This window comes from the organism of the source record quoted next, unplaced genomic scaffold (genome assembly GCF_019419815.1).
Source record: "Pyrus x bretschneideri cultivar Hongxiangsu unplaced genomic scaffold, Pyrus_bretschneideri_v1 Contig51, whole genome shotgun sequence".
NCBI lineage: Eukaryota > Viridiplantae > Streptophyta > Magnoliopsida > Rosales > Rosaceae > Pyrus > Pyrus x bretschneideri.
In genome coordinates this window covers 46,839-64,424 of record NW_025999789.1, presented here as the reverse complement: position 1 = coordinate 64,424, position 17,586 = coordinate 46,839, and the positions used below count along the sequence as shown (strand labels likewise).

Here is a 17,586-nt window from a genome sequence, read left to right as displayed (position 1 = left end):
GAGAGATGCTAATATTATTTTTCTTGCTTTCTTTCTTTTCGCAGTGTACATTTAGATAGCACACAGAGAGTTCTATTTATAGAGTAACTCCTGTAACTACAACCATCCAAATACAATGATGATACTTTTGAAAGTATTAAACACTATTCCTAAGTCTTTATTCATTTGAGTGGGAATTCACCCACTAATTCTACAACACTCCCCCTTAGATGCCCACATATCAACATCAGTTGCCTCGTTAAAACCTTGCTCGGAAAAATCCAGTGGGAAAAAACCATAGTGAAGGAAAAAGAATACAACTTTACTTGGATTGTTGATAGAGTGTTAAGCATGCTTATGTTGCCTCGTTAAAACCTTGATAGGAAAAACCCAGTGGGAAAAATCCTAGTTGAAGGAAAAAAGTACAACATGCAATTATCATGGATGCTCCCCCTGATATGTATCTCCCTTTGATTCCGCATTCTTCAAATTTAGTTGATTGGTAAGTCGACGTAATCCGATACTCTGCACTAGCTTCTGAAATGTGCACTTTGGTAGAGATTTGGTGAACATATTTGCTAGATTTTCATTGGAATGAATTTGTCCAACTTTAATAACTTTAACCTTCTAAAGCTTATGCGCATTGAAAAACTTTGGTGAACATATTTACATTATCTTCATGGATGATAGTTGGAGTGTCTGTCTTTGAAGTTAGACCACATGAATTCTGGATATGATGGATCACTGATCTTAACCAAAAACATTCATGACTTGCTTCATGTAAAGCAAGTATTTCCAAGTGATTGGAGGATGCAGCAAGTAGTGTTTGCTTTGTTGAGCGCCATGAGATCGTTGTATCTCCATTAGTGAACACATATCCAGCTTGTGAGCGGGCTTTATGCATATCAGAGAGGAAACCAGCATCTGCATATCCAGCAAGGATCTGGTCATTTGCGGATTTTTCTAAATAGAAGAGACCCATGTCTGTTGTCCTATGAAGGTATCGCAAAATATCTTCGATTCATTACCAATGACAAATTGTTGAAGTAGGGCTATACTTTGCTTGCAAGTTAACTGAAAAAGCTATATCTGGTCTAGTACATTGTGCTAAATACAATAAAGCAACACTCAGATATGATACTTCTGGACCAAAGACCATTTCATCGTCTTCTTTTGGACGGAATGAGTCTTTCTTAATGTCCAAAGAGCGAACGACCATTGGTGTGTTAAGTGGATAAGCCTTGTCCATGCCAAATTGCTTAAGGATTTTTTCAATATAAGCTGATTAGTGGACCAAAATTCCACCAGCACAATGCTCAATCTGCAGGCCAAGACAATATTTTCCCAAGGTCTTTCATTTCAAATTCGCTTTTTAGATATTCAGCAGTTTTATTGAGCTTTTCAGAAGTTTCAACTAGGTTCATATCATCGACATATATTGCCGCAATAGCAAATCCAGAATTGAATTTCTTAATGAACACACAAGAGCAAATGACATTGTTGATATATCCTTTTTTGATCAAATACTCACTGAGACGATTATACCACATTCGTCCAGAATGTTTCAGCCCATACAATGATCGCCTTAATTTGATTGAGAGCATACCTCATGGTTTGTTAGCTATTTCAGGTAACTTAAGTCTTTCCGGGACCTTCATATATATATATATATATGTCAGTATCTAATTCTCCATATAGATACACAGTGATGACATTCATAAGTCGCATGTCAAGTTTTTCTGAAACCACTAAACTTATTAAGTAACGGAACGTAATTGCGTCCATTACAGGAAAGTATGTCTCCTCATAATCAATTCCAGGTCTTTGTGAAAAACATTGTGCAACGAGTCATGCTTTATTTCTTGCAATTTCATTTTTCTCATTGCACTTTCTTGTGAATACCTATTTGTAACCATGGGATCTACATCAGGCGAAGTTTGGATTACCGCTCCAAAAACACTTCGCCTTTCTAAGGAATTTAATTCTGCCTGGATTGCATCTTTCCACTTAGGCCAATCTTGTCTCTGTTTGCATTCATCAACAGAGCAGGGCTCAATATCATCACTTAATATCATTTCAATCCCACAATTCATTAGTACATGCATAATTTATGGAGATTTCTTTACTTTCATGTACTTTTGTCTCTTTAGGGACATGTGTCTCATCAAGGACATTTTCTTTTTTGGAAGTACATAATCATGAATTGTGGATTTGTCATTCATTCTCTTTTCCTGAATGATTTCATTTGGATTCAGTTGTGCCTTCGTCTTTCTTTTTCGAGGGGCTGAATCTTTTGAACTTGGGGGTCTGCCACACTTCAGGCGGGCACCAGATGATTAATTCACTGCCATTTTATTTTGTCTAACATGGACATCAATTCTTGCAGGTGCATTTGCAGCTGGCATATGTGAGTTTGTGACTTTCATAGCATCATTAAATGCATATGTTATTTGATTGGCAATACTTTGATGTTGAACGATCATTTTCACTTCATTTTCAAATTGAGTGCTACGTGGATCAAAATGAGACAAGGTGGGTACAACCCATGTCAACTCTTGCAGTTCCTCTGGAATAGTCTTTTCTCCCCCTAACGACAGGAAGATTGTCTCATTAAAGTGACAATCAGCAAAACGAGCATATCACCTGTCAAGGGTTCCAAATATCTGATGATAGATGGTGAATCAAAACCCACATAAATTCTCAGTCTACGCTGAGGTCCCATGTTAGTGCGTTGTGGTGGTGCAATAGGCACATAAACAACATAATTAAAAACTCGTAAATGTGAAATATTTGGCTGATGCCCAAACACGAGTTGTATTTAAGAGTATTGGTGGTTGGCTATAGGTCTCAATCGAACTAATGATGCAGCATGTAAAATGGCATGTCCCTATGCAGAAACTGGTAATTTTGTTTTCATAATTAGAGTGCGAGCTATTAACTGAAGCCGCTTGATCAATGCTTTTGCAAAACCATTTTGAGTATGGACATAAGGAACATAGTGTTCAACATTAATGCCTAATGTCATGCAATAATCATCAAAGGTTTGGGACATAAATTCACCAGCGTTATCAAGTCTGATTGACTTAATGGGGGTAATATAGGGATTGTAGTCACAACTTAATTATCTGAGTAAGAAGTCTTGCAAAAGCTACATTTCGAGTAGACAAGAGACAAACATGTGACCATCGGGTAGATGCATCAACCAAAGCCATAAAATATCGAAATGGTCCATAAGTTGGTTGAATAGGCCCATAAATATCCCCTTGAATTCTTTGCAAAATGATGGGGATTCAGCATTAACCTTTAGTTGTGATGGTTTAATTACCAACTTCCTTTGAGAAAAAGCTTTGCAAGGGTTATCATTTGAGATAGCAATGTGTCTGCTTAATAATGGATGTCCGTTAAAGTTGGTAATGATCCTACGCTTCATGGTGGATCTTGGATGACCCAGCTGGTCATGCCAAAGCATGTAAATATTTGAATCAATGAACTTTTGGTTCATGACATATGTGATTCAACTATCTTTATGTATGTATAATATAATCCACTAGTCAAACTACGCAACTTCTCCAATATACACTTCTGGATATTATTGGAGTTAAAGCATAGATGCTCCACATTTTCTGCACTTTTCGTTTCACTGTGGTATCTATTTGAACATATGTCTTTAAAACTCAACAAATTTCGAGTAGATAGAGTAGCATACAACGCATTTTGTATTGACAATATTGTTCCATTTGGTGACATAATTTGGGCTTTCCCTGAGCCTTAAATTACATCTGATTGGCCTGATATTGTTGTTACCCTTACTTTTATAAGTATCGAGCTTGAGAAATACTTTCGATCTTGAAGTATTGTATGCATAGTTGCACTATCTGCAAGACAAAAATCTCATTCATTTCTCATGTTTTGAGAATAACCACATTTTTTATCCATGCTTTCTGAGTAAATGGAATCACGGTTAATAACAACTTATAACAGGAAATTTAAATGCCACTTTTATTTAATTGAAATGCGAGTTTTAAACTACAAGTTCAAAATAATAAAAATACATCAAACATAAATGATTCAGTTGGACCGATACACTTCATTCCCTCTTTCCACAATAAAGTCTGAGGCATCTAGGTGGGTTGTGTTCAATTGCCCTGATAAGTTGAGCACTGGATCAGGTATATCCATTGGTCTAGCCTGGTCGAGGAAATTAGTCTCGACACCCTTCTCTTTGAGGGAGGCTTGATATATATCCACCAGATATTTTGGGGTACGACAGGTACCCGCTCAATGCCCATTGCCACCACACCTATGGCAAGCTCCTTTAGAGTTTCTAAGAGCATTGTTCACATGAGCTTTGCCTTTGTGGTGATTTACATTTTTAAAGCTCGGGCCTGAATTTTGCCTTAGAACCTTAGAACCTGGTTATGAAACTAGACACCATGAATATTGCCTTTCCCGTTCCACCGACCTCGCTTGTGGCCACATCCTCGTTTATGATTATTGCCACCAGATTATGTGGCGTTCATTTCGAGGGAAGTAGCATTCACTTCTTGGAATGGTGCAAATCCAGTAGGTCGGGACTGATGATTTTTTATTAGGCGCTCATTATTTTGTTCGGCTGCCAGAAGCACATATATCAGTTGGTTGTATTCAGTGAAGCGTCGCTCTCTATACTACTGCTGCAGGAGAACATTGGAGGCATGAAAGGTGCTGAAAGTCTTTTTCCACATATCCTCCTCAGTGATGGTTTCCCCGCAGAGCTTCATCTGGGAGCTACTTCTGAACATCGCAGAATTGTACTCAGCCACTGACTTGAAATCTTGGATCCTTAGGTGAGTCCACTCATAATGAGCCTTTGGAAGAATCACCCTTTTTTAGTGATTGTATCTGTTTCTCAATGCTTTCCAGAGAGCTAACGGATCTTCAATCGTTAAGTACTTGCTCTTTAGTCCTTCATCAAGGTGGCAATAGATAAAGATCATGGCCTTCGCCCAATCTTGAGAGGATGCACTGTTTTCTTCCCTAATTGGTTTCTCCAAGATTCCCTGCATCTAAATGGATCTTGGTATCCACTACCCAGGTAAGGTAGTTATTCCTAGTAATGTCCAGGGCAACAAAATCAAGCTTTGCCAAGTTCGCCATTTTCTTTTCTGAAAGAAAGATGAGATGTGTAAGAACTTGTAATAATATGTATTCCTGGAGGAATATAGTGTTAGAACTTTTGGTTCTTACAAATTTTTCATTTTTGATCTTCAGACCAAAATGATAAGCACTTGAAACTTCAGGCTCGAGATTTACATAATTAATGAGAAGGGTGATTGTACCGCACCATTCTTATCGAAACAAGCGTAGGATGAGCGATTATTCCGCACCACTTAAAACAGCAGGAAAATTTAAATATGCATAGTAGTTTAAAAATGCAAAGTAAGATAGACAATTATACCGCACCATCTAAAATTGCAATAAAATTTAAATTTGCAGCTCAAGATAGGCGATTGTACCGCACCATCTTTGATCGCAGTGACATTGAATTTGTAGTTCAAGATGGGTGAGTGTACCGCATCATCTTTGATTACAGTAAAATTAACATAAATAAATACTGGGTTAGTAATCAGGAACTACACCAAACAAGAAATCAAAGATATAGGTAATTGTTAAATTTAGAACGAGAAGCAGGCATAGTGGTAGTAGGTCGTTGTGAAGGTACACTATGCAGGTGAGGCAGAGGAAGAAGAAGAACATGAGAATCCTTGGAGGAAGCATTTTTTTTTCTTTTCGGTGAAAGGAGATGGAAACTAGTTAAGGTTGGAGAGTCGTGCTGATAATGTGTTATAAATAGACAAAAGTTAGAGAGATAGCCTTTGCTAAGGACATGAGCGTAGCAGGTGCAAAATATCACACTATAACTATAACACAAAAGTATTGTAGAGGAGGTGAGAGATCCTGATATTATTTCTCTTACTTTCTTTCTTTTCGCCGTGTACATTTAGATAGCACACGGAGAGCTCTATTTATAGAGTAACTCCCCTAACTACAACCATGCAAATACAAGAACGATACTTTTGAAAGTATTAAACAATATTCCTAAGTCTTTATTCCTTTGAGTGGGCATTCAGCCACTAATTCTACAACACACGTGTGTGTGTATATATATATATTTATATTTCAGATTTAATTTTTATATTATGTATGTATTGAGTCTTTATGTTGTTAATAATCCATACCTAGCTAGCGAGCATCGACATGGTAAATGTGGGCTGGAACAGGAGAGATAGATATACGGTAATATTAGAACTGTAAATTTATTGCATTTTGGAAAGGGTTGATACATGCATGATCAATCAGCCAGCCCACTGCTTGATGGCGATTCCTTTTGGTGTTACAGTACTAGCAATCATATATATAATATACTAGTGGATGACGATGTGATCGTTTAAGAGCTGTATGGAGGGGGCTTAGGCGAATCCTTGACAATGCCACAGAGTTGGGCGGTTTCTGGGAGGTTGTACTCGTCCCTGAGGGAGCGTGCAGGGGACAGGACGCTCACGTAGAACTGTTGTCCGAGGTAGCGCCTCTCCGGTTGTTCAGACCTCACGTTCCACATTCCTGCGTTGTCGAAGGTCAACATGACGGCAGCCCAGGATTTGGGGAACACTTGGATGGTGTGCCTGCTCACTCCGTCAAGAAGGTTGTAGTTCTTTCTCTTTTCTGGGGTCCACCTCCCGGGTTCAATGCTGCCCGTAATAAGAGTAGGATTGATTGAATATATGAATATGTAAGTAAGTACTATTGGCTAGGTATAAAAATGCATATATACATATTACGTAGAAGAGAGACACTAGCTATGGACTTACGCGACGGCAAAGAAGGAGTATCCATCCAAATGCCATGACTGAATGCTCTTCTCGTGGTTCTCAAAGATGATCTCTACAAAGTCACGGAAGGTCTGGTTGACAACGTTGGGTGCCAAGGTGATCTTGTCCTCCACGGTGGCTGGGAGTTCATCCTCGATTGTGTCGTACTTGAAGACCTTGTCGGCCACACCAAAGTACTCAGCCAGCTTGAGTGGGGTTTCGGATTCCACGTGGGAGACTCCGTTGACGGCATACCGGAGCTTGCCATCCACCCTGGAGGCGGAGTTGATGATCTTGATGGTGCGGGTGATGTTAATCTTTCCGTAGTGGTAGGAGCCCTGAGGATTAGGCCTGGCAGCGCTGGCAGTGAGGTTCCAGCGGAAGGAACGGAACTGGTTAAGAGACCAGGCCCATCCTACGGGAGCCTCGGGGAGCTCGGGGGATGCAGGGCCGTTACCATTTTCGTAGCGGATAATGCCTTTGCCGGTGAGCACGGTCTTGGTGAATCGGGTGGAGGCCACCATGTAGTAGTCCTTGGGCTCTTTGTCTGCAGTGACTAGCAACGAGAAGCATTGCCCCACGTGCACGTCAAGGGACTCGTAGGTGTTCTGGACGGTGTGGGAGCCCTCCATCTCGACAAGCTTCAAGGGATGGCCTTGGATCCTGAAGTTGAGGGAGTTCTTGAGCCCCACGTTGCAGACCCTGTACTTGTAGGTCTTCCCTGGCTTCATGGTGAACAGGGGCTCGTCTTTGCCGTCTCCCTTGGCGTTCTTGCCGTTGATTAGGACGCCGGCGGGTCTTCCCATGGAGCGGCCGCTGTCCAAGATTTTCTTGAGAGCGGTGTGGCTTTTGGTGTACCAGTCGCCGATCATGACGGTGTATTCATCCTCGGGATCAGCATATGGGACGGGAATGAGCAGACGACTGTTGATGCGGAGTCCACCGAAGCCGCCTGCTGCCCTGTGCATGGCAGTGACAGGATAGTACATGTAGCTCCCGATCTGATCCTTGACTTGGAAGCGGTAGGTGAAGTTGGTACCAGGGGCGATGGGGCACATGGTTCCGAGGGTACCATCCTGCCACGAATTCTTCCTCTGCTGGACGCCATTCCATGTCAAAAGGAATGGCTCATCGAGGTTGTTGAAGACGTTGAGGACGATGTTGTTGTTGCTGGTGGAGTTGATGTTGGGTCCTGGGAACTGGCCATTGATGAGAATTGCTTGCTGGGGGACTCCGAGGGGAGAGATGGTTCCGTAGGTGACATTCCATGTGAAGAACAGGTAAGGGTCTTCACCCTGGACCACCGAAAGTGCTCCGGCTGAGAGGCACAGCAAAAGCGCATACATCACGGAAGCCATCTATAGCTTTCTTATTCCTATCGATCTATTAATTTCAACCCTTTCCTCAATCAATATTTAATTAAATTCCTATCGTTCTATGGTTTTATTCGAAGAAGACCGTTGCTTCTTCTTCTACGATCTTCCTCGTTCCTAATCCTTGCCCTTTTTATACACTTGTTTCACAGTTTTTCTACCGCTAAAATTAAACTTTCCGGAATCGTCTCTCTGCTCGCCCTTCTTTCTTGTCCCTTGCATTGCGCCCGCCCTTACATTTTCTTTTCCGAAAAAATTGTAGCAATAGCCCTTGAAGCTCAATTTTAGTTTTATTGCTTGAATTAAATATTTGTAAGTATTGGTTCTGAACTTTTTATAATATAGAATAATGGTCTTTTTGTTAACTCCATTAGAATTTTTATCCATTTTTGTACCCTTAAACCTTTTTTTATAAAAGTTATAACGGAATTAGTCGAAAGGACCATTACTTCACATCATCGAATTCATATATCAATATTCACGAATTTTTATTTAAGAGACTAACACTATAATCAAGGCTGGCCCTGAGAATTTGGGGGCCCTATGCGAGCCTTCAAAATGAAGCCCTAGAGTTCTCTAACTCCTGACCCTTTATACATTGATATGTGTAAAAAAAAATTCACTAAATACATGAAATGTCTATTTCTAAATTAAATATCATTAAACATTAATATCAAAAGAAGAAAGTTATACAAATATTACTCAAATATTAATCGTCTCACGTTTTTAGATGCAAATGCACTTGTTAAGTTTTCATAATCTAATTTTTCAACTAATTCAATCCGAAAGAGAAGTCTCTACCCAGTACATCGAATTCCAATCACTTTTCTATTGTTGCAATGTTACTTATTACAATCAATAAATGAATGAATTGTTGGATTACAGAGACAACATCTTACAACTAGAAAAAATACTAGAGTGAAGAGGATAGTAATGCTCATATACACACCTAGACGGACAAAACGGATTTAAATATTTTATTATATATTATATAAACTAATTAATTTGAACATTAAAGAATGCCATTTTTAAAAAAGGTGAGAGTTTTAGCCTTTTAGGTACATAATAAAGATATATGTGGTGTGATCTTAAAATAGAGTAATAAAACCCCATAAAAATAAACATAAGGTTATATTTAAGAGAGAAGCAAAAAAGTAAAAATAAAACGGTGGTTGTGAGCTTATGCTTTTAAACATAAGACATAAGAGCAAGTCCACCCCCAAAAAAAAGCTCCAGCACCCAGCCCATTTAATTCACTCAGTGAACAGTGATAAACCTCAATGAACAGTAATAGGCCAGAGGCATCTTCACCCCTAAAAAATGCGCTGGCACAAATGATCTCCACCCCTACAAAATGCGCTGGCACCCAACCCATTTAAAATATTATTAATTTTTTTATAAAATAATAAATTAAAAAATGTAGTTTTAATTTCGGATAAGATTTTTAACTAATATTGTCACTTCACGGGTCATGATCCGAAAGTACTATCTTGTTGATAGATGTTTGATAAGATTTTCAACCAATCTCGACGTGCCACATGTCACTATCTAATTACAATAATTTAGCCAAGATTTTGATAAGATTTTCAACCAATCTTGTCACGCCATAAGTCATTATCTGAACGTACTATTTGATGGATAGATTTCCGATAAGATTTTCAACCAATCCCGAAGCAACACGTGTCACTATCTGTTTACAATAATTTAGCCAAGATTTCAATAAGAGTTTCAACCAAACACGTAGTGCCACGTGGCATAGTCCATAACATCATCCTTTTTTTTTTTTTGTCCATATTCCCTGCATCCCTACATCCATTTTCATTCACACACCAAACTCAATCCTTATTTTTTAGCTCTGAATCCTTCTTTATCGTTTTTAAATCTTGAGTTCTTACAATGTATTCGTCAAGGAAATTGTATGAGCAAAAGAAAAAAGTGTTGGCACAACAAGAAGAATTGTTCAATCTCGAGGAAGGTGGAGACGAGGCTTTCGCAATGGAAAAGAATGAGGATGATGAACATAGAAGGCTTAAGGCCTCACATTCTCGTCGTGTCATAGAAGCTGTGGGTTAGATAGCCAAATCCAGACGTGCTGCAAACTTCGATAGAAAAAAGGAAAGGCGAGGTAAAGATCTCTTGCAAGAGTATTTTATTCCCAACAGCATATTCCCTGATCATATTTTTAGATGTTGTTTTAGAATGCAATGAAGTTTGTTCGACAAAACCATGAGTGCTATTTGCAACCATGATCTATACTTTCATGTTCTAGGTCTTATTCCTGAGCAAAAAATTACGGCTGCCTTGCGAATGCTTGCATATGAAGCATCTACAGATCAAGTGGATGAGATCGCAAGGATGGGAAACACAACTGTTCTGAAGTCCCTGATACGGTTTTGCTTTGCAATTGAACCCCTCTACACCAATGAGTACCTCCAGAAACCCACGCCAAGGGACATGCAAAGGCTTATAAGGAAGGGTGAGATGTGAGGCTTCCCTGGGATGATTGGAAACATCGACTGCATGCATTGGACTTGGAAAAACTGTCCAAGTGCGTGGCAAAGAGCTTATGGCGACAGAAAATGAGCCAAAAGTATCATTTTGGAAGCGGTGGCTTTATTTGATACATGGATTTGGCATGCTTTTTTTGGTGTTGCAGTAGCTCAGAATGACCTAAATGTCCTTGCCTAATCTCCAGTGTTCGACAAATTTTTGCAAGGAAAATCGCCAAGATGCACATATTGGGTTAATGGCCATAATACGACGGAGCATACTACCTTGTAGACGACATTTACCCAAGGTGGACAACGTTTGTCAAAACAGTGCCACATCCATAGAGTGAAAAAGAAAAACACTTCACAAAGTGTCAAGAGGGCTGTAGGAAGGATGTAGAGCATTGTTTTGGTATCCTGCAAGCTAGTTGGGCGATTGTCCTGCTGGAATGTTTGATGTCGAGGCTCTTCAATCCATCATGATGACGTGTATTATTGTCCACAACATGATTGTGGAAGATGAGTATGATTATGATGTCGTCGATGAATACAAGCTGGATACGATGAACAACTCAAAAACACGTATCTACTATGCTCGTGACCATGCCGAAGATCCCATGCAACACGAGCCATTGGAACGGGATGAATGTTACAATCAATTAATCGTTGAGCAGAAAATTTCAGTACAAGAGGCATACTGGCACATAAGCCGCCAAAGTGACTTGATTGAGCATCAGTGGGGATTGCAACAAGGTGAAGATAATTAAATGAGCTTGAGGTTGAAGAATAAAGTGTATTTTTTTAAGTTTGTGTAATTTTATTTAGTGTGTGTTTTTTTTAAAGTTTATTTGGTGAGGTTATGTAATTTTATTTGGTGTTTTTTTTTTTAAGTTTATTTGGTGAGTTTATGTAATCTTATTTGATGTGTTTAAATAAAGTACAAAAAATAAATTTGAAATTACATAAAGTTTTAAAAATAAATAGAAATTACATAAAGTACTAATAATAAATAAGAAATTACACAAAGTACTAATAATAAATAAGAAATTACATATGGTACTAACAATAAATACGAAATTACATAAAGTGCTAAAAATAAATAAGAAATTTAATCTATTAATAAAAATAAATAAGAAATTACATAAAGTACTAAAAATAAAGACGAAATTGCATAAAGTACTAAAAATTAAGACGAAATTAAATAAAGTACTACAAATAAATACAAAATTATACAAAGTATGTGGAGCTAGGATATGTGGTGTTAGGATCTTCGTTGTTAGGATCTGTGTAGTTAGAACCCCATCGACTTGTTTCCGCATCTCTTGGACGCCTTATTCGCACCATGTCTCTTTTTCCGATGTCCAAAAATATTTTGAATTAGGAGACAGTCCTATTAAAGGCTTGTTCATAGTGTCATGACCTGCTTGAGCCATCATTTCTTTTCTAAGCATCTAGTTTTCTCGATTAAGTGCTTCTTTAATCATCTCATTTTCTCGATTAAGTATTTCTCTTTGTCTTTTAGTTGTCACATCACGTCTCTTAATGGCTGCTAATATTGCTGCCATAATAGTAGTTTTTTCCTTATCTCTAGCCGTTTCCCGCGCCATGTTCAATTCACCTTGGTGAGCAAGTTCGTCCATATATTTAGTGTAGTCATTTTTGGAAGAACTGCCTTTTTTCTTTGATGCCTTTTTACCTTGAGGCCTGAGGGACTGACGAGTCAGCTGGGTCTCTGGCACTTCTTCAGGCGTCCCTTTCATCTCTTCAAATGTGTCGCTTTCTTATTCGGCTGTGTCTGCTTCTGGCGAATTGTGTAAACCCATGTCGTGCATGACAACTTCTGGACCGGTTGCCACAATTTTGTATCTGGGGCAATCTTTGACATTCCCATTTGCTGAATGATTAGTTGTGGTTCTTTGCATTGTAGAATGCTTGTGCTTGTAGTGTCTATAAATATGGGATAAGATAGTATTATAAAATGTGGGTGTAGCACAAAAAAATAAATTAAAATATTGATGCGAGTGGAATACATTTAAATAAACAAAAATATTGTCACAAGATCCGCTAAACTTGTCCCACTATGCATATTACCAGAAATATAAGAGATAGCGTTTTCCCAACAAGAAAATGATGCGTTGAGTTTTTTCCAATGACCTTGAAGACCTTGACTACTTCTGGCGTCTTTTCCATGTACATTGCAAAACGCTTCCGTAATTTTACTTGTCACATCCCGGCCCGGGGCGGACCACTTCCCGGGCCCGCTCTACTACCGTAGCATGATATTGTCCGCTTTGGGCTTACCATTCCCTCACGGTTTTGTTTTTGGGAACTCACGAGCAACTTCCCAGTGGGTCACCCATCATGGGATTGCTCTAGCCCCCTTCTCGCTTAACTTTGGAGTTCCTACGGAACCCGAAGCCAGTGAGCTCCCAAAAGGACTCGTGCTAGGTAGGGATGCGAATAAACATTTAAGGATCACTCCCCTGGCCGATGTGAGATGTCACAATCCACCCCCCTTAGGGGCCCGACATCCTCGTCGGCACACACGCGACTAGGGTTAGGCTCTGATACCAAATTGTCACATCCCAACCCGAGACGGACCACTTCCCAGGCCTGCTCTACTACCGTAGCATGATATTGTCCGCTTTGGGCTTACCATTCCTTCACGGTTTTGTTTTTGGGAACTCACGAGCAACTTCCCAGTGGGTCACCCATCATGGGGTTGCTCTAGCCCCCTTCTCGCTTAACTTCGGAGTTCCTACGGAACCCGAAGCCAGTGAGCTCCCAAAAGGCCTCATGCTAGGTAGGGATGCGAATATACATTTAAGGATCACTCCCCTGGGCGATGTGGGATGTCACATTACTCCACATTTCTCGCTTATCCATCTCATTACCCGTAATCGGGTCTTGAGTTGTTTGAACCCAGCATTCACATAACGTAACACCTTCGATGAGCTTCCACGTAGTCATTTTTTTCCACAAAATATATATATATATATATATATATATATATATATATATATATATGAAAGCTTTGGTTGAAAGTGTTGAAAATACTGAAATGTGGTGTAAGGATTTATAGAAAAAAATATTTAAATATTTTTATTAATTTTTATTAACTTAATTAATCGGGACCGTTGGATTTGAAAAAGATTGAAATCCAACAGCTCAGATGTGAAATTCGATTCCAGATTTCATTATTATAATCTACATATTTATATTATTGAGATTTTATATTATTTTTCGAGAATTTATATTTATTTATTTGGATTTAGATCTTAATTAAATTAGTTACAAAGTTTGAAGTTTGGAAGGTAATTATCTAAAATTCGTTGACCTTTCGAGGTCACAAGTAACATATTCGAATAGATCTCGAACCCACGAACGCATAGGCGAAAGCCGTTTGCAAGTCTGAATTATAACAGTATAGTTACGGACGTTTGAATTTGTGAACTATAGATTGTGGGAATTATTTCATTCCTGCATGTGGGTTAAAGGTTAAGTTAGTTTAATAAAAAGGGGGACCAATCAGATTTTTAGAGGGTTATAAAGGACCAATTAGGGAGGAGAGAAGCTGACATTTTTTTTCCCTCCCTATTTCGTGACCCGTGTGCTCCACCAACCCATTTTCAAACCGGCCAATTTCAGGCCAATTCCTCCATATTCAGCTGATTTTCCTATCTCCTTACCTGTAACTTGCTCAACTATCTTCTTCCTTCCATCTCCACCAAAAATCAAGGGTTTTTAAGGTCTACTTCGAGTAGAACTCCACCGAAGAACCCAGGGGTTCTCGACGGTGATTCGTTATTCCGGTGAGTATCACCATTCATCATCAGCCTTAATCAACTTCCCTTGGACCCCGGAACTAGACCCAACTGGTGGTTGGGGCGTTGGAACACCAAGGAAACCGAATTGAAGAACACCCACCTTAGGATTTTGATGGGTGCGAGCCACTTTGAGGGCCTTCCCGGCCAAATTGGACTCGGCCACAGGCAGTGATAGAACGTGATGCCTTGACTCCTATGCTAGGGTGCATTAGCGCAGGCTCTAGGTGAATGACTTTAATATATGTGATATTGGTGATTACCTTGTTTTCATAATTGTTATCCTGTGTGGATATGACTTGGTGTTATAAATATGTTTCCTATTGAATTGTTATTTTTTTATGCTTAGCCTTTGATTTAAGTTTATGAAATGAGAGTTGACTTATATATATTGAAATATGGTTTAATTTGTTTGATTGGCATGATGTGATGAAATGATGAGGGCTAGTGGTGGGCCGTTAACCCATTGTGATGGGGATTTGTTGCTTCGATGTTGTTTCATTTCCGCTTCGTTGATCCGTTCTAAATTTAATATTTGTGCCTTATTTCCCTTGGTTGAGCTGTTGTAAATTAAGTAACTTGTGCTGGTCTTATTCCTTTGAGTCGATGGACTTGCTCTTAAGAAGATGTTGATCCCTTATTTTACGCATGGAAAATAAGTAAATCCAATGCCTTCTTTTATCCATGGAAATTAGAGGATCCAATACTCATTTGAACCTGCTAGGAACAAATACAAGATATATGTAAGAAAAGCAATAAAGTATTCCCCTAGGGATGCTATGGCCTGATTCTACTTGAGAACACAAAGGCCATGTCTTACGACAATCCAAAAATGCCCTAACAATATTATTAAGGGTAAATTATATTTTATCCCCTTAGCTTTGGGTCAGTTACAATTTCTTATAACATCTTTAAAACATTTAAATCTCATACGTTTACTACTATTTCATTTCAATTTCATATATCTGTTACTTACTTAGTTTAAATTTACCATTAAATAGTGACGTGACAAATATAAAGTGGACCCCACCCAAATTTGTTCTTGTTGTCCTGTCATCGTTCTTCCAACACCACCATCTCTCCCTTTTTGACGTCGTCGTTTACGTCGAGCACGCCTAACCCATCATTGTCACCAGGTTTTCACTTAACTGCGAGTAGATCGTGTCCGCATACGTCTTCGACCCTTCTCACCAGCTTTGGCGACGTCACACCATTGTTACCCTCAATCTTCAACGGCAAGTAATTTGCATTCTTCTCCATTCTAACCCCCTTAGCACCATCACTGTCCGAATAGAGCCTTGCATGCTGCCCTCCTCATCCTCAGAAGCCTCACCACCGTTGGCTCCGGCGATGTCACTATGGCGCAATCAGTTGCTTAACCATTTAACAGTGGAGCTCGTCGAGATCGGAGGGAACAGAGGGAAGGGGAAGGTTTACATTAGGTGGTAGGGGTGGGTGTGGATTAGATATCCCACCATGATGCCTGATTCAGGAAGAGATGACATTGGAAACTCGGATCTAAAAGAAGTTGTGGCCATCGGGAGTCTGTGCTTAATTATGTGTTCGATGCACACATTCAGATCGGCGTGGGTATCGTGCTAGTTCAAGTAAGTGCGGCGCAAGATAGGAGGAAACTTGGGAGGCTTCTTTTTAGATTTGCAAGTACGTTGACGCGGAGAAGATGATGGTTTGGAATTTTGGGAAATAAAATTTCAAAATCCATGAAATATCTGGGGTTTTTTTCGGATTGAGAGCAAAAATAGAGAGATTTTTTGCGAAGATTTGGGGAAGAAGAAGAATCAGAAGAATTGGGAGAACTAGAGAATGAGGGTTTAAGGATTGGGAGGGTGGGTGCGCTAGTGGTTATGGATATTGGAGGAGATGGAAGCCATGTGGCCATGTGGCATGTGGGAGAAGAGGGGTAGGCCCTTTTATTTTGTTTTTATTTAAATTTGTATTTAAGTTTTTTTTATAATTAATTATTTTTTTTATATGCCACATCATGAAAATATGTGGGTTATGTTTTTGCCACGTCATGATTTAGCGATCAAATTAACGGTTTGACTAATGAATGTATGAAATTGCAACAAAATACAAATTTGTGTATGAGATTGAAATGTTTTAAAGATATTGTAAGAAGTTGCAATTACACTCAAACTTAAGAGGGTAAAATGTAATTTACCCTATTACTAATCATTAGTAATAAGTAAGAGTGTAACTTGAGTGGGTTAGATGGTGGTGTTGGAAATTGACAAAAACGAACCTTAAAATTACGAATTCTTACATGTTTGTGTTATATATAGGCTATAGCGGATCAGGGATGAGTGTCTGCGTTATTCCAAACAAGTATGAATTCGAGTATTCGTGAACTAGAGCACTTTAGAATGTTATCCTATAAACAAAATTTGAACTCCTTTATCAGAGCCCACTTCGAGTATTTAGGGGCTCTGTGCAAAAATTAGATGGAGGCCCTTCATTCTTCTAAGGTTGAATTGTCAATTTAGTTTCTGAATTATCAATTAAGTGAAAATTAGGTCCTTAGACTATTTTTTTTCTTCAAAAAATCAGTTTTTGAATTATAAAAATCTGTCAATTACATCCCTAATATTAGATTCAAAGTTACTATATTCAATCTTCCCTCAATTTAAGTTACATTACTTGCATGTGATACACATTGGAGGATAGATTGGTAATTTTATCATAAATAAATAGTGTATGGAATTAACTTTGGAGGGTAAATTAGACATTAGCTTTGCAACCTATATGAAATGTTAAGGGCTTATAAGCGAGAAAATGACGGTATTACACTCTAAAGTGTGTCAAGTGACTTAAGTTAACAAAAAAATGGATAAAACAACTTTAAATATAATAGTAGGGATGACATTAGCAATTTTTAATGAATTTAGGGACTTATTTTACCGAAAAAATAATTCAGGGACCTAATTTTCACTAAGGTAATAGTTTATGACCTAAATAGGCACTTCACCCTTCTTTTAATGTTGTATATTCTTTATTGTTTATTATTTTTCAATTTTGTTATCTATAAAATTGAAATATTGCAAGTTGGCTCACC

At 38.8% G+C, this 17,586-nt stretch overlaps 1 protein-coding gene across 1 annotated transcript; it reads right to left on the bottom strand.

Moving 5' to 3' along the window:
* Positions 1-6,251: 6,251 nt before the first annotated feature.
* Positions 6,252-8,294, bottom strand: LOC103931457 (L-ascorbate oxidase homolog). Its single transcript, XM_009340945.3, has 2 exons — positions 6,828-8,294; positions 6,252-6,707 (listed from the first exon to the last, which is right to left on the bottom strand). Exons 1-2 carry the CDS (start codon positions 8,183-8,185, stop codon positions 6,407-6,409), a joined length of 1,659 nt encoding a protein of 552 aa, XP_009339220.2. The 5' UTR covers positions 8,186-8,294; the 3' UTR covers positions 6,252-6,406.
* Between the last annotated feature and the right edge of the window lie 9,292 nt (positions 8,295-17,586).

Excerpts from the sequence above, each read along its gene's own strand:
- LOC103931457 (XM_009340945.3), bottom strand. The coding sequence starts at position 8,185 with ATGGCTTCCGTGATGTATGCGCTTTTGCTGTGCCTCTCAGCCGGAGCA. Across the intron at positions 6,708-6,827 it reads TACTCCTTCTTTGCCGTCGC|CATTGAACCCGGGAGGTGGA; the intron begins GTAAGTCCATAG and ends TATTACGGGCAG.